Source organism: Ascaphus truei, chromosome 19 (genome assembly GCF_040206685.1).
Source record: "Ascaphus truei isolate aAscTru1 chromosome 19, aAscTru1.hap1, whole genome shotgun sequence".
In the NCBI taxonomy this organism is placed as follows: Eukaryota; Metazoa; Chordata; class Amphibia; order Anura; family Ascaphidae; genus Ascaphus; species Ascaphus truei.
Window position 1 is genome coordinate 20,606,697 of NC_134501.1, and position 23,752 is coordinate 20,630,448.

Genomic DNA, 23,752 nt, shown 5'->3' on the forward strand with positions numbered 1-23,752 from the left:
ATCCCCCCCCCCCCAACAGGTCAGGTTTTGCGGATATCCCAGCTTCAGCACAGGTGGCTCAATCAGAGGCTCAGTCAAAGACTGGGCCACCTATGCTGAAGCAGAGACTGATTGAGCAACTTGTGCTGAAGCCTGGACTGAAAGTCTGACCTGTTGATGGCCCTTGAGGGCCGGAGTTCAGCACCACTACACTAGGTGACACATTTCCGGATGGGTGTTCAGCTATAAGGTGCCTTTGGGCCGTACGATGCCTTATTACTAAGCCCCAATTGGTAACTATAGACAACACAGAGTGACACAAAGAGCGATCCTGAGAGTGTGACCCACAGAGTGACACAAAGAGCGATCCTGAGAGTGTGACCCACAGAGTGACACGAAGAGCGATCCTGAGAGTGTGACCCACAGAGTGACACAAAGAGCGATCCTGAGAGTGTGACCCACAGAGTGACACAAAGAGCGATCCTGAGAGTGTGACCCACAGAGTGACACAAAGAGCGATCCTGAGAGTGTGACCCACAGAGTGACACAAAGAGCGATCCTGAGAGTGTGACCCACAGAGTGACACAAAGAGCGATCCTGAGAGTGTGACCCACAGAGTGACACAAAGAGCGATCCTGAGAGTGTGACCCACAGAGTGACACAAAGAGCGATCCTGAGAGTGTGACCCACAGAGTGACACAAAGAGCGATCCTGAGAGTGTGACCCACAGAGTGACACAAAGAGCGATCCTGAGAGTGTGACCCACAGAGTGACACAAAGAGCGATCCTGAGAGTGTGACCCACAGAGTGACACAAAGAGCGATCCTGAGAGTGTGACCCACAGAGTGACACAAAGAGCGATCCTGAGAGTGTGACCCACAGAGTGACACAAAGAGCGATCCTGAGAGTGTGACCCACAGAGTGACACGAAGAGCGATCCTGAGAGTGTGACCCACAGAGTGACACAAAGAGCGATCCTGAGAGTGTGACCCACAGAGTGACACAAAGAGCGATCCTGAGAGTGTGACCCACAGAGTGACACAAAGAGCGATCCTGAGAGTGTGACCCACAGAGTGACACAAAGAGCGATCCTGAGAGTGTGACCCACAGAGTGACACAAAGAGCGATCCTGAGAGTGTGACCCACAGAGTGACACAAAGAGCGATCCTGAGAGTGTGACCCACAGAGTGACACAAAGAGCGATCCTGAGAGTGTGACCCACAGAGTGACACAAAGAGCGATCCTGAGAGTGTGACCCACAGAGTGACACAAAGAGCGATCCTGAGAGTGTGACCCACAGAGTGACACGAAGAGCGATCCTGAGAGTGTGACCCACAGAGTGACACAAAGAGCGATCCTGAGAGTGTGACCCACAGAGTGACACAAAGAGCGATCCTGAGAGTGTGACCCACAGAGTGACACAAAGAGCGATCCTGAGAGTGTGACCCACAGAGTGACACAAAGAGCGATCCTGAGAGTGTGACCCACAGAGTGACACAAAGAGCGATCCTGAGAGTGTGACCCACAGAGTGACACAAAGAGCGATCCTGAGAGTGTGACCCACAGAGTGACACAAAGAGCGATCCTGAGAGTGTGACCCACAGAGTGACACAAAGAGCGATCCTGAGAGTGTGACCCACAGAGTGACACAAAGAGCGATCCTGAGAGTGTGACCCACAGAGTGACACGAAGAGCGATCCTGAGAGTGTGACCCACAGAGTGACACGAAGAGCGATCCTGAGAGTGTGACCCAGGACAGACAACAGGACAGAGTCGCCCTAATGCACCTAAAGCTCTAAAAGCAGCACCCCCCCCCCCCTTCCCAAAGCAATAACCGCGTTGTCTCTTTCGCTCATAGGAGCGGATATCGCCAATATTTGCAACGAGGCCGCGCTGCACGCCGCCCGCGAGGGCCACCAGTCCGTGGACACCTTCAACTTTGAGTATGCCGTGGAGCGGGTGATAGCGGGTAACTTTATATCACCGTGAAGGCTGCATTTGTTCCTAGCATGTACTGTACATGTTCTGCGATCTGTGTTTTAATCACTAGATGTTTTGAAATAACATTAATCCGTGTGTCTTTCATTTATAAAGAACCAGTTGAAACGGTGAAGAATGTGTTGCATGTCTGAGTGCTTTCTTTCCACGTGTGATTTTTTTTGCTACAGGGGACTGCACTTTTGATGAACGGGCCACGATATAACTCAGGGGGGGGGGGGGGCAAACACCAGTCCTCCAGGGCTACCAACAGGTCAGGATTTCAGGAAATCCCTGCTTCAGCACAGGTGTTGCAGTCAAACACCTGTGTTTGAGCCACCTGTGCTGAAGCGGGGCTATCCTGAAAACCTGACCTGTTGGTAGCCCTGGAGGACTGGCGTTGCCCCCCCCCCCCCCCCCCCCACCCTGATATAACATGTCCCGGACGTGACAGCACACAGGGTGGGTGCCGGACGTGACAGCGCACAGGGTGGGTGCCGGACGTGACTGCGCACAGGGTGGGTGCCGGACGTGACAGCGCACAGGGTGTGTGCCGGATGTGACAGCGCACAGGGTGGGTGCCGGACGTGACAGCGCACAGGGTGGGTGCATGGAGGGGGCTGATCGATCAGGCGGTCACGTGACGATCGCACGCTCTGTGTCTGCAGGGACGGCCAAGAAGAGCAAGATCATGTCGAAAGAGGAGAGGCGCGTGGTGGCGTTCCACGAGTCCGGCCACGCCCTAGTGGGGTGGCTTCTGGAGCACACAGAAGCCGTGATGAAGGTAGAACGCTTGGACGGTGACATTTTCCGTGGCACCCTAAACCGTAACATTGGTTAGATAGATCTAGTGTTCTGCATTTTCGGTATTGACCCATTTTACCAATTTTTACCAAAAAAATAACCATTTTATTTTTTACCGATTTTACACCTGTTTTTTGTTATAAAAATAAAAACGCGCCTCTCGCTATTATTATGCGTGTCCTGCAGCGCTGAGAGAAGCATTTTCTGTATTAAAACACACTGCACAGAACAACAAAGTTAATAGGTGGCTGTGATCGCGTCCGGTTCCGTGTGGTGCGTCCGAGATATATATATTTTGATTAAAAACCGAAAACACGGAGCACTAGTTCTCTCTTACAGGGGGCCCGACATGCGTCGATGAACGGTGAGGGGATTGCGCTTGGTTCTGAACATGCCAATTTTTTTTATTTCGTCTCATCTCCTGCTATGTTAAAAATGCACATGAACACCGGAAGACACAGCGAGATATTGGGGCTCAATCTGGCGTTGACTGCTACGGACTTGGACGGTCTTTATCAGAGCTTTGTGAATTCTCCCCCCAAGTCTCATGGTTATAGCTAATTGTTCTGCTTTCTAATTACTTTGTATTTTTCTTCTAATGTTATTTAATGATGCGCTTTGTATTATGTATGTATATATTTAATGATGTGCTTTATATTGTGTGTGTGTTTCTTTCCCTCTCTGTGTGTCTCTTTCCCTCTCTGTGTCTCTCTGTCTCTCTGTCTCTATCTCTCTCTGTGTGTCTCTGTGTGTCTCTCTGTCTCTGTCTCTATCTCTCTCTGTGTGTCTCTCTGTCTCTCTATCTCTCTCTGTCTCTATCTCTCTCTGTGCGTCTCTCTGTCTCTCTGTCTCTATCTCTCTCTGTGCGTCTCTCTGTGTGTCTCTCTGTCTCTCTATCTCTCTCTGTCTCTATCTCTCTCTGTGTGTCTCTCTGTCTCTCTATCTCTCTCTGTCTCTATCTCTCTCTGTGTGTCTCTCTGTCTCTCTGTCTCTATCTCTCTCTGTGCGTCTCTCTGTGCGTCTCTCTGTGCGTCTCTCTGTCTCTCTGTCTCTCTGTCTCTCTGTCTCTCTGTCTCTCTGTCTCTCTGTCTCTCTGTGTGTCTCTCTGTCTCTCTGTCTCTCTGTCTCACAATGACATTTAGTGGTGTTTCCTTAGACAGGCTTGGGTGACTCCAGGTCACACACGAGACACTAAATTGAATAGATCCCATTAGACTTGGTGTTGCTGTGTTGCTCACCCTTCTGGCAGTGAAAGGGTCACATGAAAGCTGATGGCGTTTGTGACCGTTGCAGGTTTCCATCGCACCACGGACAAACGCCGCGCTGGGATTCGCTCAGATGCTTCCCAGGGACCAGTACCTGTTCACCAAGGAGCAGCTGTGTGAGAGGATGTGCATGGCGCTGGGAGGCAGGGCGTCCGAGGCCGTTACCTTCAATAAAGTCACCACGGGTAAGGAGGCCACGGAGTGGTGATGGCGTGGGAGGTCATACGTGCAATACGTGTGTGCAGAGCAATGCGGGACTCAGCAGTACCTATGTGCAGAGCAATACGTACGCGCAGAGCATGCGTCACTATGGCAGGACAGCCTGTAGCCGAGGTCAGACAATAGTCCACAAGTGTATTTTCAGGTTTAGAGCAAATGTTGAATGGCTTTATTGCTTGACAGCATAACTAAACATGGGGGCACACTGTCCCTTTAAGGCTTAAACAAAACATAGCAAAATAAAACCTGCTCCACATTGGGAGAACTTACTAACACTTCAGCCTATCTATCAGGCTGGCTGGCTAATCCATTTACCAAAACGTTAACATATATCAAACAGTCCGAAAACAATATGAACAGTTCACTGTGGTTTAGAGAGATACTTGTGAATCCATTTGCATAGCAGCTTGTCTAGGATAGCTCTGAGACAGCCACCTGATTACCAGCAATGACTTCCTTATATCTCATGCTGGTTGTCAGGTGTGTTGGCTCCCTTCTGATTAGCCAACCATTCCTCCTGGGTTAACCCTCTGATTGCTGGATGAAGCACTCAGACGTATGTCTCCCAGGCATAACTGTTAGTGGCTGACTTCACCCTGTCACAGTCACTCAGAGCAATACGTGTGTGCGGAGCAATGCGTCACTCAGCAATACGTGTGTGCAGAGCAATCCGTCCCTCAGAGCAATAAGTATTGCTCTGCGCATGCGTTGCTCAGAGAAATACATCAATGCGTCACTCAGAGCAATACGTATGCGCAGAGCAATGCGTCACTCAGAGCAATACGTGTGTGCAGAGCAATGCGTCACTCAGCAGTACGTGTGCGCAGAGCAAAATCACAGAGCAATACATATGCGCAGAGCAATGTGTCACTCAGCAGTACGTGTGCGCAGAGCAATATGTCATGCAGAGCAATACATGTGTGCAAAGCAATGCGTCACTCAGAGCAATACGTATGCTCAGAGCAGTGTGTCACTCAGGAATACGTATGCGCAGAGCAATGTCACGCAGAGCAATGTCACGCTGAGCAGTACGTGTGCGCAGAGCAATGCGTCACTCAGAGCAGTACGTGTGCGCAGAGCAGTACGTGTGCGCAGAGCAGTGCGTTGCAGGCCTCTGGCAGAGAGGGGTTAGAGGTACGTGTGGGATATGTATCCTGTCACAACTGTAGCATTGCTGCAATAGGAGGCGAACATTGCGTCAAGTGCATCAAAGTGCTGCGCTCCGGTTGTGCTGCTCTTGCAGCAGTGACTGTTGGGAATTGGTTGGAGGAGGGAGGGGAGTAGTTAGCGGCAGTGACTGTTGGGGATTGGTTGGAGGAGGAGAGGGGAGGAGTCAGCGGCACTGACTGTTGGGGATTGGTTGGAGGAGGAGAGGGGAGGCGTCAACGGCAGTGACTGTTGGGGATTGGTTGGAGGAGGAAAGGGGAGTAGTTAGCGGCAGTTACCGTTGGGGATTGGTTGCAAGAGGGAGGGGAGGAGTCAGCGGCAGTGACTGTTGGGGATTGGTTGGAGGAGGGAGGGGAGGAGTTAGCGCAATCTTATAATGAGATATAGTGACATTTGCTCAGAGAACTAGGGCAGTTTCCTTTCTCTGTCTTATAAGTGAGCCAGGTGTAGGCGGTGTTACCATCTGATCATGGGGAGGGAAGATGATTCCGCTAATGCCTTCTCGCCTCGGGGTACAGGAGCCCAGGACGACCTGAGGAAGGTGACCCGGGTGGCTTACGCCATGGTGAAACAGTACGGCATGGTGCCCAGCATCGGGCAGGTGTCCTTCCCTGACACAGAGTCCACGTCGGGCATCGGGAGACGACCCTTTAGCCAGGGGCTGCAGGAAATGATGGACCATGTGAGTGCCAGCATGTGGGTTGTGACGGGCAGAGCTAATGGACCATGTGAGTGCCAGCATGTGGGGTGTGACGGGCACATCTAATGATGCCCGCACACTGATATACTGATTGCAGAGAGGGTATGGTGGGAGGACGGGTAGATACAGACAGATTTAATGGGGGCTTGTCTTGTCCCTCTTGCCCCTGCATATTACATTTGTACACCTTTTCTGCTTTTCATTTTTTTTACATTTAGTATATAACTTTTTATAGTTTTGTCCAACTTGATGCCATTCAGTAATGTTTTTGACATGTGTCTGTGTATATATAATATATATCTCCCTCTGTCTCTCAGGAAGCTCAGGTGCTGGTGTCTACAGCATACAGACGCACAGAGAAACTGTTACTGGACAACAGGGACAAGCTGTTGGCGGTGAGAGCGGCGTCAGTCACATTGCAGTATGAGCTGTGATCACACACCGCTATAACCGTTACACCGTCTCCCCCTGTAACAGGCTGTGAGCCGCAGTATGAGCTGAGATCACACAGAGCTACAACCGTTACACCGTCTCCCCCTGTAACAGGCTGTGACCCGCAGTATGAGCTGAGATCACACACAGCTATAACCGTTACACCGTCTCCCCCTGTAACAGGCTGTGACCCGCAGTATGAGCTGAGATCACACACAACTATAACCGTTACACCGTCTCCCCCTGTAACAGGCTGTGACCCGCAGTATGAGCTGAGATCACACAGAGCTATAACCGTTACACCGTCTCCCCCTGTAACAGCCTGTGACCCGCAGTATGAGCTGAGATCACACAGCTACAACCGTTACACCGTCTCCCCCTGTAACAGGCTGTGACCCGCAGTATGAGCTGAGATCACACACAGCTATAACCATTACACCGTCTCCCCCTGTAACAGGCTGTGACCCGCAGTATGAGCTGAGATCACACACAGCTATAACCATTACACCGTCTCCCCCTGTAACAGCCTGTGACCCGCAGTATGAGCTGAGATCACACACAGCTATAACCGTTACACCGTCTCCCCCTGTAACAGCCTGTGACCCGCAGTATGAGCTGAGATCACACACAGCTATAACCGTTACACCGTCTCCCCCTGTAACAGGCTGTGAGCCGCAGTATGAGCTGAGATCACACACAGCTATAACCGTTACACCGTCTCCCCCTGTAACAGGCTGTGAGCCGCAGTATGAGCTGAGATCACACAGCTATAACCGTTACACCGTCTCCCCCTGTAACAGGCTGTGAGCCGCAGTATGAGCTGAGATCGCACAGCTATAACCGTTACACCGTCTCCCCCTGTAACAGGCTGTGAGCCGCAGTATGAGCTGTGATCACACACAGCTATAACCGTTACACCGTCTCCCCCTGTAACAGGCTGTGACCCGCAGTATGAGCTGAGATCACACACAGCTATAACCATTACACCGTCTCCCCCTGTAACAGGCTGTGACCCGCAGTATGAGCTGAGATCACACACAGCTATAACCATTACACCGTCTCCCCCTGTAACAGCCTGTGACCCGCAGTATGAGCTGAGATCACACACAGCTATAACCGTTATACCGTCTCCCCCTGTAACAGGCTGTGACCCGCAGTATGAGCTGAGATCACACAGCTATAACCGTTACACCGTCTCCCCCTGTAACAGGCTGTGACCCGCAGTATGAGCTGAGATCACACACAGCTATAACCGTTACACCGTCTCCCCCTGTAACAGGCTGTGACCCGCAGTATGAGCTGAGATCACACACAGCTATAACCGTTACACCGTCTCCCCCTGTAACAGGCTGTGAGCCGCAGTATGAGCTGAGATCACACACAGCTATAACCGTTACACCGTCTCCCCCTGTAACAGGCTGTGAGCCGCAGTATGAGCTGAGATCACACAGCTATAACCGTTACACCGTCTCCCCCTGTAACAGGCTGTGACCCGCAGTATGAGCCGAGATCACACAGCTATAACCGTTACACCGTCTCCCCCTGTAACAGGCTGTGACCCGCAGTATGAGCTGAGATCGCACACCGCTATAACCGTTACACCGTCTCCCCCTGTAACAGGCTGTGACCCGCAGTATGAGCTGAGATCACACACAGCTATAACCGTTACACCGTCTCCCCCTGTAACAGCCTGTGACCCGCAGTATGAGCTGTAACCGTTACACCGTCTCCCCCTGTAACAGGCTGTGAGCCGCAGTATGAGCTGAGATCACACAGAGCTACAACCGTTACACCGTCTCCCCCTGTAACAGGCTGTGACCCGCAGTATGAGCTGAGATCACACACAGCTATAACCGTTACACCGTCTCCCCCTGTAACAGGCTGTGAGCCGCAGTATGAGCTGAGATCACACAGAGCTATAACCGTTACACCGTCTCCCCCTGTAACAGGCTGTGAGCCGCAGTATGAGCTGAGATCACACAGCTACAACCGTTACACCGTCTCCCCCTGTAACAGGCTGTGACCCGCAGTATGAGCTGAGATCACACACAGCTATAACCGTTACACCGTCTCCCCCTGTAACAGGCTGTGACCCGCAGTATGAGCTGAGCTCACACACAGCTATAACCGTTACACCGTCTCCCCCTGTAACAGGCTGTGACCCGCAGTATGAGCTGTGATCACACACAGCTATAACCGTTACACCGTCTCCCCCTGTAACAGGCTGTGATCCGCAGTATGAGCTGAGATCACACAGCTATAACCGTTACACCGTCTCCCCCTGTAACAGCCTGTGACCCGCAGTATGAGCTGAGATCACACAGCTATAACCGTTACACCGTCTCCCCCTGTAACAGGCTGTGAGCCGCAGTATGAGCTGAGATCACACACAGCTATAACCGTTACACCGTCTCCCCCTGTAACAGGCTGTGACCCGCAGTATGAGCTGAGATCACACACCGCTATAACTGTTACACCGTCTCCCCCTGTAACAGGCTGTGACCCGCAGTATGAGCTGAGATCACACACAGCTATAACCGTTACACCGTCTCCCCCTGTAACAGCCTGTGAGCCGCAGTATGAGCTGAGATCACACAGCTATAACCGTTACACCGTCTCCCCCTGTAACAGGCTGTGAGCCGCAGTATGAGCTGTGATCACACAGCTATAACCGTTACACCGTCTCCCCCTGTAACAGGCTGTGACCCGCAGTATGAGCTGTGATCACACAGCTATAACCGTTACACCGTCTCCCCCTGTAACAGGCTGTGAGCCGCAGTATGAGCTGAGATCGCACACAGCTATAACCGTTACACCGTCTCCCCCTGTAACAGGCTGTGACCCGCAGTATGAGCTGTGATCACACACCGCTATAACCGTTACACCGTCTCCCCCTGTAACAGCCTGTGACCCGCAGTATGAGCTGAGATCACACAGCTATAACCGTTACACCGTCTCCCCCTGTAACAGCCTGTGACCCGCAGTATGAGCTGAGATCACACACAGCTATAACCGTTACACCGTCTCCCCCTGTAACAGGCTGTGACCCGCAGTATGAGAGTGATCACACACAGCTACAACCGTTACACCGTCTCCCCCTGTAACAGGCTGTGACCCGCAGTATGAGCTGTGATCACACACAGCTATAACCGTTACACCGTCTCCCCCTGTAACAAGCTGTGACCCGCAGTATGAGCTGAGATCACACACAGCTATAACTGTTACACCATCTCCCCCTGTAACAGCCTGTGACCCGCAGTATGAGCTGAGATCACACAGCTATAACCGTTACACCGTCTCCCCCTGTAACAGGCTGTGAGCCGCAGTATGAGCTGAGATCGCACACCGCTATAACCGTTACACCGTCTCCCCCTGTAACAGCCTGTGACCCGCAGTATGAGCTGAGATCACACACAGCTATAACCGTTACACCGTCTCCCCCTGTAACAGGCTGTGACCCGCAGTATGAGCTGAGATCGCACAGCTATAACCGTTACACCGTCTCCCCCTGTAACAGGCTGTGACCCGCAGTATGAGCTGTGATCACACACAGCTATAACCGTTACACCGTCTCCCCCTGTAACAGCTTGTGACCCGCAGTATGAGCTGAGATCACACACAGCTATAACCGTTACACCGTCTCCCCCTGTAACAGCCTGTGACCCGCAGTATGAGCTGAGATCACACACAGCTATAACCGTTACACCGTCTCCCCCTGTAACAGGCTGTGACCCGCAGTATGAGCTGTGATCACACACAGCTATAACCGTTACACCGTCTCCCCCTGTAACAGGCTGTGACCCGCAGTATGAGCTGTGATCACACACAGCTATAACCGTTACACCGTCTCTCCCTGTAACAGGCTGTGACCCGCAGTATGAGCTGTGATCACACACAGCTATAACCGTTACACGTCTCCCCCTGTAACAGCCTGTGAGCCGCAGTATGAGCTGTGTGTGTATCCCTTTGCTTGTTGCTCAGGAGTCACTGAGCTCTGAGTATTGCTGCATGATCCCTCATTTACTGCTATCTTGTACAGCGGGTAACGCGAGAATCGTGCTCTGATGCCCGATTTTGGTGCTTAATAAATTTGCCCCATAACAGAAAGGAGAGGAGGGGAAGAATGTATGTCAGAGAAACTCCACATCCTTCTCTCTCCCTCTCTGTCCCTCTTTCTCTCTATCTCCCTCTTTCTCTCTCCATCTTTCTCTCTCTCTCTCTCTCTCTCTCTCTCTCTCTCTCTCTCTCTCTCTCTCTCTCTCTCTCTCTCTACCTCTCTCCCTCTCTCCCTCTCTCTCTCTACCTCTCTACCTCTTTCTCTCTCTCTACCTCTTTATCTCTCTCTACCTCTTTCTCTCTCTCTACCTCTTTCTCTCTCTCTACCTCTTTCTCTCTCTCTACCTCTTTCTCTCTCTCTACCTCTTTCTCTCTCTCTCTACCTCTATCCCTTTGTGTCTCTCTTTCTCTGCCTACCTTTCTCTCTCCCCCTCTCTTTCTCTCTCTCTGTCTACCTCTACACCGCTCTCTTTCTATAGTATCAGTGATTAGTAACATTCATTGATATAATCAATTGATAATAAACCTCTAGATGGGACGTCTCCTCGAGCCCTCGTCCTCATGACTCCGCGCCCTCTCTCTTCCCCAGTTGGCCAACGCCCTATTGGAACGAGAGGTTATAAACTACGACGACATTGAGCTGCTGATCGGACCCCATCCCTACGGGCCCAAGAAGATGATCACCCCCCAGAGCTGGATCGAGGCCGAGAAAGACAAACAGGACACCGGAGAGGAGGGGCCGCCCCAACCCCCACCCGCGAGGGAGGAGGAGGAAGAGGAAGAGCCCAACTCGAGACCCGTCTGAGATGAGCCAGAGGGGCAAACTAATTCCCTGTGCCATGCAATGCCGCCTTGACATCACTGTCCTAATATATCAACTGAACCCTGTCACTGTTAGAAGGGTTTGCAATTCCCGCTGGCAACAGGGATGTCTCCCCCCCAACTGACTGTCCCTTTTTTTTTGCTCTTATTATAATTCGTGAGATCTGAGTTTGTTGGTGAGAGGTATACACTCCCATTTATTTTCATGGGACTGAACCGCGTGCGTGCGTGTGTGTGTGTGTGTGTGTTTCTGGTGCCTGTGTGTGTGTATCCTGATAACCTGACTTGTTGTTGGCTCTTGAGGACTGGAGTTGGCCACCTCTGATATACAGAATATTATATATCTATGTTTATATGTATATATTCGCATGGCTTTAATTAAACGATTGAAAAATACACTTTGCTAATGGCATTATTTTCTTATGTAGCTGTGATCACGGGTGTGGATTTTATCTGTGGATTCATTTGTGTGTCCGACATATAAGGGATATGTACAGGACCGGAATAGTTCTAACATACAGTAAAATCTGAGTGCTCCGTCCATGGAGAAAAACTCCTTGTTACCAATAACCCTTCTACTGTCTGACCCTACAATACCATGACATCCCCTCTTCCCCAATTCCAGAGATATTAATACCTGTGCGTGTTGGGATAAAAAATGGCGGCCAGATAGAAAGCAAAAGGGTAGTGTTGATACCCTGTATATATTTATTATTGGCTTGTCATAAGAATTAAGATAAAGTACTGCAACATATGGGCGTCTGTGTACTAAAATCAGATAATAAAAATGTTTATTTTATTTTTTTGATTCATAACTAGTGTTAATAAATACAACTTATTAGTGTCATATTATTCATAATAGCCATACTATGAAAATAATACATTTTGTCACCCCATATCCGTGCTGTGTGGGATACGTTTTTCATTGGCTACATCGTAACTTGGTTCTGCGCAAACGCTGTTACCAGACTTTTACGTTTACGCCAGATTAAACTTGGAGGATTTTATGCACGTTCTCCTTTCTTGGAGGGGGGGCGCAGAAACATTATTTAGTAGAGGGCCAACTTCAGTCCTCAAGGGCCACCAACAGGTAAGGCTTTCAGGATATGCCTGCTTCAGCACAGATGGCTCAATCAGTCCCTGCTTCAGCACATGTGCGTCAATCAGTCCCTGGTTCGGCACTGGTGTCTCAGTCAGTCCTGCAGGGCTAAAGCAGGGACTGATTGACCTGTGCTGAAACAGGGACTGATTGAGTCACCTTTACTTGAAGCAGGGATATCTTGAAAACCTGACCTGTTGGTGGCCCTGGAGGACTGGGGTTGGCCGCCTCTGAGCTAGTAAATTAATATCTGTATGTCTAACGCATTCCATTACTGTGCGTCAAAAGTAAAGCAAACCTAATATAATAGTTTGAAAAAAAGTAAAGCAAACAATCTTTTGTTCACACTGACGGCGCAGATTTAAGGCCAGCACACAAGCGCTCACAAGTGCAATTTAGAAGAGGTGTAACTACCGCAATTTTGCTGTAAAAAAGAAGTTTGCGACGGTCGGTACATAGGTGCCATGAATCTTCAGTGCATAGCTGCTCCCTCTAGCAGTGAAGAGGTTCAAGCTGCCGTTTAAAAAAAAAAAAAAAAAAATCCCCATTCAATATGTGCATCAATACAATCTGCACACTGACAAGTGAGTAGCTAAGCTGCAGATCGATCCGTTCTCCTGTAATCGATCGCTTGCTCAGGGTTATTTAATTTAGTTGTTGCACAGCATTGTGGGAAATGTAGTCCTGGAATATGATTGACTGGGCATTTATTAGATACAATTGGTTCACTGCTAGAGAGAGGGCGGGCTCAAGAGCCAGAGCCTATCAGAAGGGGACGGGGCTGTCACTTTGGGAATGCTTCCTACATTAGAAACATTACAAATGTCTTTAAAACATTTTTTTTATTTAAATGCTACAATTATTTTCTCTAAGTACAAAACTGATTTATTTAAAAAAAAAAACGTAGGATATTGCTTCAAGTGCTGCTTTAAGCACAAACAAACGCCTTTTTATATTTCTGTTAGGCTCCTTTAAATCTGTCGCCATCTTTGTTATGGTAACGCTGAACGCTTGACGCCGTGGAGGCGGCTGGCAACGTGTTGTCTCCTTCCTCATTGGCCGGAGAGAACCCCCCGCCTTCTGATTGGTCGGAGCCGTTCATATCCCACAGTGCACCGGGAACGTTCTTCCTTTCTTTGCGGCCATTTTCTCCTCTGGTCAGGTATGTCTGAGGGATCGCTTGCCCGGTCGTTTCAATCCGGTGCCATCCTTCTCCCCTCGGGCCCGCGCCGACCCGGGAGCGGGCGGGATTGGTTCCTCTGCGTCTTGGCGTCGTGTTTGCGGGGTTATTTCCCGGGATTGCGGGGTCTCTCCCCCACTTGGGCCTGTGATAGGGGGAGGCTTTGGCATGTGATAGCGGGAAGGAGAATGACAGAGGCCGGGAGGGGGTTGTGCGTGGCTGGGGGAGCGAGTGTGCGAGGCTGGGGATGGATAGGGGTTATTCATGTACCTGTAAACCGATACAGGAGCTCGGGGGGCTCACCTGCAGCGCTTGTAATCTAAATCTGGGAGTGAATGTGATGCTCTCAAATCCACGGTCTGCAGACCCAGGGCCTTTGCAGCAGGTCCTCCCACTTCCAAGACTAGAGCTAACCCTTCTGTAAGTGTGTCTCCCTCCATGTTCAGGTTGTAGTTGTGTACCCATATGGTGACATAGTATCATATTGATACCAGTGCTCCCTGTGCAGAGAGCTGACACTCTGGCTGCGCTTATAGTACCGACAGCGGCGCGTCAAAACAAATGCATTGCCGCAGTCGCGTGCGCTTATAGTTAGCGTGACGGCTTGGTCGTGATCGCTCGAAGTCATCTCAATTTGATTTTTCCAGGTACCTACAGCCGCTAAGGTTTTAATGGGACATATTAAACACCCAGTGTCTGCCATCGCTGGCCCCGCTTCCCTTTATTTGTACTGCATGTAATATACTGTAGTACTCTTTAACTGTGTTGTACAGTAAATATTGTGGGGCTTGTTGTGTGTTAATGTTCATAATGGCTGTTTTTTTCCCCCCACTTGGCCGTACTTGTTTGTGGAGCCAGTTACTGAATACATCCGTTCATTTAGCTGGTAAATTGGACTGTCGGTTTGTGACACTTTAATGACTTCTTCGCGACAGGGGGCACAGGACTACAAGTCCCAGCATGCACTGTAGGATACGTTGTGTAGAATCATTAATCTCTCCCTGTTGTGAAGCTGTGCGGTTAACTCAGAAAAGCTCATGTTGGGTTTTGATATTTTGTGCTCTACAACAAATCTACGCTCGGATCTGATATATATCCATTGTTCCTACTCTCGTTCTCTTTGCAGTTCCAGGGAATAAGCAGCCATGGCGCCCAGCCGGAATGGCATGATCCTGAAACCTCACTTTCACAAGGACTGGCAAAGACGAGTTGCCACCTGGTTTAACCAGCCCGCCAGAAAAATCCGCAGGTGAGATAAAGGTTGGCGAGCCGGGCCGGACACGGGTATTTTATTCAGGCATCATGCGTGTGCCGGGCAGGTTCGTTTTATTAGCGGTGTCTACAGTCAAATGATGACACTTTCTCCGGAATCTCTGTATCTCCGTGATGACTCCTGTTTTGAACCCTTTTCCAGCTGATGACTGTAGACACGAGGGTTAACACAGTGAGTGCCTCTGCCTCCATGCACTTTAGTTATACTTCAGAGGTTTATGTGCAGTCCTGGCATTAACTAAAGAGTAGTGAGAGAACAGGCCAGATAATTACCTCGTTAGGAAGGTAGGGAGATGGTTACTCATGGTTTGGACAGGTCATTGAGTGAATCTTTAAAACGGGCCGTTGTCCCACTGTTGGGTATTGATGCCTCGCTATGGGGCTGTACACTGTGCCACTCATAAAACCTGTTCCATGTGCTTGATGTTTGACCTAAAACGCAGACATCTCTCAAACTCCTCTTGACACTAACTTTGTTTGACTGGGTCTGAGTAACACTGTAAGCAAGGCCTTGTAAATAAGGGAATCTCTCATTGGGGGGTCAGGTAAATCCAGCATTTAGCTCCTGACCGCTGATTCTCTTCTGTAGCAATGCTGCATTCTGAAGGATCGTTTTTAAAGTAGCATGTGAAATGGTTTAACGCAGGGACGGCCAACTACAGTCCTCATGGGCCAACAACAGGTCCGCTTTTGAAGATAGCTCTGCTTTAGCACAGGTGGCTCAATAGTTGATTGATCCTCCTGCGCTGAAGCAGAATATCCTGTAAACCTGACCTGTTGGTGAGGACTGGAGTTGGCCACTCCTAGTTTAACACCTCAGGAATGTCTAAATTTAGCATAGGTTGAACTTGAGGGGCGCATGTCTTTTTTTTAACCTCCCCTACTATATAACGTCGCCATGGTAAACGCACAGGATTGTCCATGTTATCGGGGAATGTCACTTTCTGGCGTGCAGGTAATAATACTGATCCGTACTATTGTTACCCTGAACAGACGCAAGACACGTCAGGCTAAAGCACGCCTGATAGCACCGCGCCCCTCGTCGGGTCCTATCCGGCCGGTGGTCAGATGTCCCACGATCAGATACCACACCAAGGTGCGAGCTGGCCGAGGATTCAGCCTGGAGGAGCTGAAGGTGAGTGCAAGTCACCAGCTGGTCAGTTCTCCGGAGGCCATACCTCTGGTCATTCCCCATTGCAACTGTTCCCAACACGTCCCATCCTGTCTGGCCACCATGCAAACAGCGAACCCACTGAGTGCCCCAGAAGTCCGCAATGCACCGGCGGGGGACTGGTGCGCTCAGCGCTGTGCGCCTCAGCCGCGTGATGACAATTCTCCGGAATCTCTGATCTCTGTGATGATTCCTTTGAACCCTTTAGTCTGATGGCTGGTGGCTCCTCTGTGCCACTCTTTTGGCGACCTAAAATTAAACCCATCTCCCTCACGCAGGCGGCTGGCATCAACAAGAAGGTGGCGCGCACCATCGGCATCTCTGTGGACCCGCGACGCCGTAACAAGTCCACAGAGTCCCTGCAGACCAACGTGCAAAGGCTGAAGGAATACCGCTCCAAGCTGATCATCTTCCCACGCAAGCCCTCCGTGCACAAGAAGGGAGACAGCTCCGTAAGTAACGTGGGCTCCGCCAGCCCGGTCTGATGGGTGTGGTAGCGCTGTACTCTGCATGGATCATTGCGCTGCACGTGCGGCTGCATAGATGGTAATAGAAGAGGATGGTGCAGGCCAGGGTGCACTAGTACGGGGGTGTGCAAACTTCCTGCGTTGTGCCCGCCCCCCTGCGGTGTCAAATTACGCCTTGGGCCATGTGATCCACAGCGTCATTTGACTCTGTGCTGACATGGCAGCGGGCATCAGATGACGCCGCGTTGTCATGGAGACGACTGGACACGGAAGCTGGGTAAGTGAGCCGCGCCCCCCAGTTTGCGCACCGCTGCACTAGTAGATGCTCAGAAATCCCTGTTAGTGGGGAATGATGTACCACGCCGTGGCCGCAGGTGATGTATCCTGCTATAGTGCTGGCTACTCCGCCACCGATCCGTGTTGGTTTCTTGCAGCGCTTGTGTGGTAGGACATGTATTCTGAGTTCTGCAAGGGTCCACAAAGCAATGTGCTATACGCCCCAAATTAGTGAAGCTTCAGACCCACGTGGCTTTATGGCCTGTGTCTGGTATTGGGCCACATCTGTGGCGCCCTGGGCTCTGCAGTCAGATGATGACACTTTCTCCGGAATCTCTGATCTCCGTGATGATTTGTGTTGAACCCTTTTCCAGCTGATGACTGTATACCTGAGGGGGGCTGGGGGTGTTAATGTTTTTCGGTCTCCCTGTGCCACTCGCGCTGATCCCACTAACGTTATTTGTATCTGCTTTAACCCCCTGCAGGCTGAAGAGTTGAAGATGGCCACTCAGCTGGCGGGGCCCATCATGCCTATCCGCAGTGTAAGTTTATCCACGGAGCGCACGCGGGCGCCTGACATATACACCCCTCTAGTTTGTGAGACGCAGACAGGTCAGCCCTGAGCATGACGGGGCCCTGAGTGTTTGGCCAGACTGCTCACGTCCACATGTTTCATGAACGTGGGGTTCAGCTTGTTTATATAAACGGCTACTAAGGTCGGCTCTGCTCCCCGCTTCTGTATGGGGGGTACCCCACAGAATGTAATAGCGTTGAAAGGGTGTGAGCACAGTCCCTCACTTCTGTGATATTTAACCATTCAGCTGCTCTGAGGATAGTCAGGCACAATATTAACACTGCAGTGTTGTGGTTAACGTTTAATACATCGGTGTAGTGCTTTGCAATGTGTTGATTTGTTCCCTGGCAGTGAAGGAGTTCATGGTGTTTAACCCCCGCTGTGGTTTCCCCGACGCATGTATAGCGCTGGTGTTTCCTCGTGTAACTCTACCGTGTGTCTTGTCCTCTTCCAGGTCTACAAGAAAGAGAAGGCGCGGGTGATCTCCGAGGACGAGAAGAACTTCAAGGCCTTCGCCAGCCTGCGTATGGCACGCGCCAACGCCAGGCTCTTTGGGATCCGTGCCAAGAGGGCAAAGGAGGCCGCCGATCAGGATGTGGAGAAGAAAAAGTAATACAATCCCAGGAACTGTCAATAAAAAAACCCCAAAACCTCACGTAACTGTCCCTGTCTCTTTTACAACCCAAAGTGTCTGAACCCTGTTGGTGGGGGGCAGTGAAGTCAGCGCAGGACCGGGTGACTATATACACGTGGCGGGGGCGTTGCTATACACACACGCACTTGTGCTAGGCGATTGCTATACATGTGTTGGGGCGCTATACACAGGGTGGGGGTGGTTTGCTATGCACAGTGGGGTGGCCGGGTGTCACAATCCTGAACATCAAACGCAATGGTCACCCACTGGGTTTTTTTGGGACCCTGATGGTAGAATTCATGCGGCCCAGGAAGAGTAATTGTGAGGTTCTCCTGCGTTTAATGTTAATGAAACGGTCATTTCCATGAAGCAAAAAGCCCACGGACAAACCGGAACATGTGACCTCGCACGGAAATACGCACAAGTGACCGATGGTGACGTTTTTACACCGTGCTGCTTATTGTTGCTCTAAACTTTAATTTATTTGGTCCTTTTCTGTTCCTGGGTTACATAACATTTCATGACAGACACTAACACAAAGTGTGTGTGTGTCTCACACTCGTATGTAGTGTAGCAAATTTAGAGTAAAGATACTTGGCTTAATAAAAGTCCTTTGGGGGATGAGTGAGATGTAGACTCCTGCAGTCCTTAAATAGTGGGGAACTGCACCTTAAGAAATATCGTAGAGAACATGGCATAATGTTTAATAAGCAATATAAAAGAGATGCGATTGTGAGTTTGCAAACAGAAGTTGTGGGTGCGGTTGAATATTTAGCGTTCCAGCGTGGCACTATAGGAATCCTCTGTCCAGGCTCTGCAGTCTATGTAGCTCGCTCCATCATCCCCCGGGGCTGTTCGGTTTCTGCATGTGTGCTGCTGCAGTCCAGGCTCTGTACCAGAGCCCAGGGTGAGAGCCTGGACTCGCAGCACACACGGAAAGGTGGGAAGGCGGCAGTCAGGGAAATCATCCACATCTGTGTGACGGTTTAGTGGGGTGTTTAGGCCCTTAAACATGTGTAACAGTTTTATTATACAGTTCTGCATACAATAGAATCTTTACATCATCATTTGTGTGTGCTGCATATCTTATTGCCTGCGGAAAATATTGGGTGTATTTTAGCGTTAAAAATGCTGTCGGGGGCAGAACCTTTCATTTAAACAGTGTTCCTATGGGAAAATGTGATTTCGCTATCCGACGCCATTTTGAGTAACGGATAACAGAGGACTGCCTATATTTGTGTCAAAGGGAATGCTACTGTGCATGGCCAAATGTATACCACAAAACACAAATATCCAATGTGACAAAATACATTAGCGCTGTGCAAACGTGGGGTGCTACATTCTCGGGGGGGGGGGGGGGGAGGGGACCGTGCGAGGCCTCTAATACACATCCCTTCCAGCGTCGAGTCGTCCTGGTAACCCGGCGTCAAATGACAGTGGGGTCACATTACCATGGTGACGTGATGTCACATGACCCTGCTCGTCATTTCAGGGTGCTCTCGGAAAAATATTGCGCACCCCTGAAATACATAGTAAAATACTTCAATGTTAGTATTCTCGTGAGTAAGGGTCATTTGGTTAAACCCTTTGGCCAAAGCGTTATAATCCTGCAGCCACGTCACGGCATGACCAGTGTGCAGGTCCTAACACTACCTGTGAGTATTATCACTGACCTCTGCAGTGCAGTGAGAAGGGTCTCAGTAGACCTGTCCTGCACAGGGGCAGTATTTTGTCATATTAGATGTAGCATTGGATATTTTTGTCTCTTGTTGGGTCTAAAGTACCAAGGTCGGTCACAGCCGCAAATATAGAGCTTTGCCCAGTGATTATCATATCATTAGAAGGCAGTCAGCCTTAGCACGGAGCGGAAGGACTGTACACATTGAAACGTGTTATATCGCAGGTCACAGGGCCCGTCCATCCCGAGTATTTGTTACAATATATCATTTTTTTGCTGTAATTTGTAGCCATTTATTTTATCCTATTACCTATTAAGTATTAATTATTCCATTAATTACTTAGGGGCTTGAGTGCCTTGTAGTCTGGGATCTCTTCTCTGTTTAACCTGCATGTCACCAGCTGTCTGTAACATGTCACAATGACGCCCACGGCTGATACCGCCAAAACATTTCAGTATCGTCACGCTCCTTCCATATCGCGATATCATACCTGTATGTTGCCCAACTCTCTGCAGAACCATTAAACACATCCTGATAACAATGGAAGGTAACGAGTTGCATGGGTTGAATGAATCAACTGTATCTAGTTAACTCCGTCTGTACCAGATGGGCTAGCAAGGTGTTGCAGTGGGACTGCACCTTTAATATGCCATCTTTCGGCCTGTGTTCCTGGCACATACCACTAGGTGGCAGCAGTGACATGTCGGATGTACCCATATCTTGGTTAATACACGGAGCGATCTGAAGAATGTTTTGGGGGTTCGCATTTAAATACAAATGCAGTGTGTTTCTATTGAACGACATTCAAAACCTTTACTGAAATTGTGCAAATATTACTACAAATACGAAACGTTGTATTTATCTACGTCTGCCTGTTTTTTATTTGCGACGTCACAAATAACATCATCACATTCGACTTTATGGCGTATATATGTGATTCGATTGAAGGAACGAGCGTCCGGTCTCTGCTGAAGCAGCGACTGCGGAGCTCATTCCCAATGCTGATCGGGCTGAGCGGGCGGCGCTTGCGGAGGAGACGTACATATATAGATATATGTAAGTCCCTGCTCACGCGGTGCGCGCAGCACTTGTGCGCGTGCATAGCCGCGATCGGCGCTTAGCAAAACAAAAAATCTATACTTACCCGCGCGCTCAACTCCCCGCAATGACCCCCCCCCTTTCCCCGCGTCGGCGCACAAGCAGGACACCCGGCGCTCATGCTTGGAGCGCTCTCCAAGCATGAGCGCGCTCAGCGCCAGCAGGGGCTTAACCTAACGCAGTTTCAGTGTTCGGAATTGTCGGCTCCAGTTTGCCGCGCTGTAATAGTATCTTTCTGCGTTATTTTTTAAATATATTTCCAACAAATCAATTCAACTAACTCTTCCATCAAAAATTGTACAAACGTTATCTCTGAAAAAAATTTATTTTTATAAAAAGTGAAAAGCAATATCAGCAACAAATAAAGGGATAATTAAGTAGCGTTTAGTTAGAACCATGAATTTAAAATGACATTTTGGGCCGTAGGATCCTCTGAAAGGTCCGGCCCAGTTACCCACGCATTAAAGCTGCAGTTCTGGCAATATCCTGCATGTGTGTTTTTTTAATAAATCAGTTCTGTAGTAAGAAAAAATACTTTTAGCATTTTCTGTTTTAAAAAAAACAACTTTTAAAGACCAATTTTCTTGTATTCTATTTTAACAAGCATTTGCTAAGGCACTGCCCCTTCATGTCCTGTCACAAGCCCTGGCACACCCCTTTGTCAGCCCTGCCCTCCCTCTAGCACATGTCAGTGCAGGAGTGCTCATGAATATTCATGAGCTTCCACTGAGTGACAGAAGCAGAGGAAAAACATATCCCTTCTCTAAAGATTTCGCCAATCAAGACATGGAGAACGGATTGACTGGCAGCTATACAGTTCTTTAGGTAATTAGAGATTGCCCACATGAAACTATTGAAGTAAAAAAATTAATTAAAAAATAAAATAAAAAAAAGACTGAACTGCAGCTTTAACACCCCCCCCGGCCTGAGCCCACCAAAGGGTGGAACGTTTTTAGCATGCCTTGACTCTGTTCATGTGAAGGGGAGCTGAGGCGTGGTAGTGTGAGTTACACTGAGAGCCTGGCTCACCTCTCGGAGCGTGGCACCGTGGCACAGTGGCACCCGGCTGTGACAGACGGAGCCAGCGTTTCAGTAACACAGCATGCTGCTTCCTGGGCTGGAAACAGCTGTTTATTTTAATTAAACCGCCTGATGAATTTTCTTTGGGGACTTGTCTCTTTCATGGCCGAGCTAATCCCGCGCCTGTTACGTTAGGGAGGAGGGCTCCTCGTTAAGTTGGCGTTGCTAATTGTCTGGGTACCCCGGAGGAAGGAGGACTTGCTGTATTAATGTAAAACTCGTGGTTGTAATCACACTGATCGCTACCGTGCAATGCACTGCCCTGCTGTGTAATAGCAAGGTAGGAGAAAGGAAGAGGCACACAAACTGTAGTGGAATCAAATGATTTCAAATGTATTGATGCATCAGAGCTAACAATAGTAACGTTTCAGGACAAGCAGTCCCTTCCTCAGACCAAACACATCTTCCTTTCTCCTATCTTGCTATTACTTTGGATCCAGCTTTGGGACGCCAGGATCAACGGAAGGTGAGCACCAAATGTAAACTCCTTAAAACATTTTTTCTTTAAAACAGTGGTGTGCCACCTATAATCTCCTTTGTATAGCCCTGCTGTGTAACACGTACATGCCGTGTAACATGCTGTGTAACACGTACATGCCGTGTAACACGTACATGCTGTGTAACACATACATGCTGTGTAACACGTACATGCTGTGTAACACGTACATGCTGTGTAACACATACATGCTGTGTAACACGTACATGCCGTGTAACATGCTGTGTAACACGTACATGCTGTGTAACACGTACATGCTGTGTAACACGTACATGCTGTGTAACATGCTGTGTAACACGTACATGCTGTGTAACACGTACATGCTGTGTAACACGTACATGCTGTGTAACACGTACATGCTGTGTAACATGCTGTGTAACACGTACATGCTGTGTAACACGTACATGCTGTGTAACACTTACATGCTGTGTAACACGCTGTGTAACACGTACATGCTGTGTAACACGTACATGCTGTGTAACATGCTGTGTAACACTTACATGCTGTGTAACACGCTGTGTAACACGTACATGCTGTGTAACACGTACATGCTGTGTAACATGCTGTGTAACATGCTGTGTAACACGTACATGCTGTGTAACACGTACATGCTGTGTAACACGCTGTGTAACACTTACATGCTGTGTAACACGCTGTGTAACACGTACATGCTGTGTAACACGCTGTGTAACACGTACATGCTGTGTAACACGCTGTGTAACACGTACATGCTGTGTAACACGTACATGCTGTGTAACACGTACATGCTGTGTAACACGTACATGCTGCTGCGGTGAGTAGCAAGGAATCATGATCTACGTGTAACGTGTACATGCTGCTGTGAGTAACACGGGTTCATGATGTGTGTGTAGTGTGTACGTGCTGCTGCTGTGAGTAACACGGAAACATGCTGCTGTGAGTAATATGGGCTCATGATATGCGTGTAACGTGTACATGCTGCTGCAAGTGACACGGGTTCAAAATGTGCATGTAACGTGTACATGCTGTTGTGAGTAACACGGTTCATGATGTGCGTGTAACGTGTACATGCTGTTGTGAGTAACACGGTTCATGATGTGCGTGTAACGTGTACATGCTCCTGCAGCATGTAGCATGGGTTCATGATGTGCATGTAACGTGTACATGCTGTTGTGAGTAACACGGTTCATGATGTGCGTGTAACGTGTACATGCTGTTGTGAGTAACACGGTTCATGATGTGCGTGTAACATGTACATGCTCCTGCTGCATGTAGCATGGGTTCATGATGTGTGTGTGTGTAACATGTACACGCTGCTGCAGGTAA

At 49.4% G+C, this 23,752-nt stretch overlaps 2 protein-coding genes and 3 non-coding genes across 5 annotated transcripts in view; all 5 read left to right on the forward strand.

Moving 5' to 3' along the window:
- SPG7 (SPG7 matrix AAA peptidase subunit, paraplegin) overlaps positions 1-11,817 on the forward strand; it is a 30,827-nt gene extending 19,010 nt beyond the window's left edge. The window contains exons 12-17 of the mRNA XM_075576811.1: positions 1,838-1,948; positions 2,625-2,740; positions 4,054-4,210; positions 5,930-6,093; positions 6,429-6,506; positions 11,189-11,817. Coding sequence (XP_075432926.1) covers positions 1,838-1,948; positions 2,625-2,740; positions 4,054-4,210; positions 5,930-6,093; positions 6,429-6,506; positions 11,189-11,404 — 842 coding nt within the window. The 3' untranslated portion in view covers positions 11,405-11,817. The remainder of the gene's footprint in view (positions 1-1,837; positions 1,949-2,624; positions 2,741-4,053; positions 4,211-5,929; positions 6,094-6,428; positions 6,507-11,188) is intronic.
- A 1,716-nt stretch (positions 11,818-13,533) lies between these two features.
- Positions 13,534-18,115, forward strand: RPL13 (ribosomal protein L13). The gene is made up of 6 exons (XM_075576812.1): positions 13,534-13,682; positions 14,827-14,949; positions 15,966-16,107; positions 16,422-16,595; positions 17,372-17,428; positions 17,915-18,115. The coding sequence occupies exons 2-6, from the start codon at positions 14,846-14,848 to the stop codon at positions 18,071-18,073; spliced, it is 636 nt and encodes a 211-aa protein (XP_075432927.1). The 5' UTR covers positions 13,534-13,682; positions 14,827-14,845; the 3' UTR covers positions 18,074-18,115.
- LOC142470280 (small nucleolar RNA MBII-202) lies at positions 15,051-15,141 on the forward strand. Its single transcript, XR_012789265.1, has one exon. It is a non-coding gene; the product is annotated as a small nucleolar RNA MBII-202 (small nucleolar RNA).
- Positions 16,296-16,372, forward strand: LOC142470281 (small nucleolar RNA MBII-202). Its single transcript, XR_012789266.1, has one exon. It is a non-coding gene; the product is annotated as a small nucleolar RNA MBII-202 (small nucleolar RNA).
- LOC142470283 (small nucleolar RNA MBII-202) lies at positions 17,202-17,279 on the forward strand. Its single transcript, XR_012789267.1, has one exon. It is a non-coding gene; the product is annotated as a small nucleolar RNA MBII-202 (small nucleolar RNA).
- Positions 18,116-23,752: the final 5,637 nt, after the last annotated feature.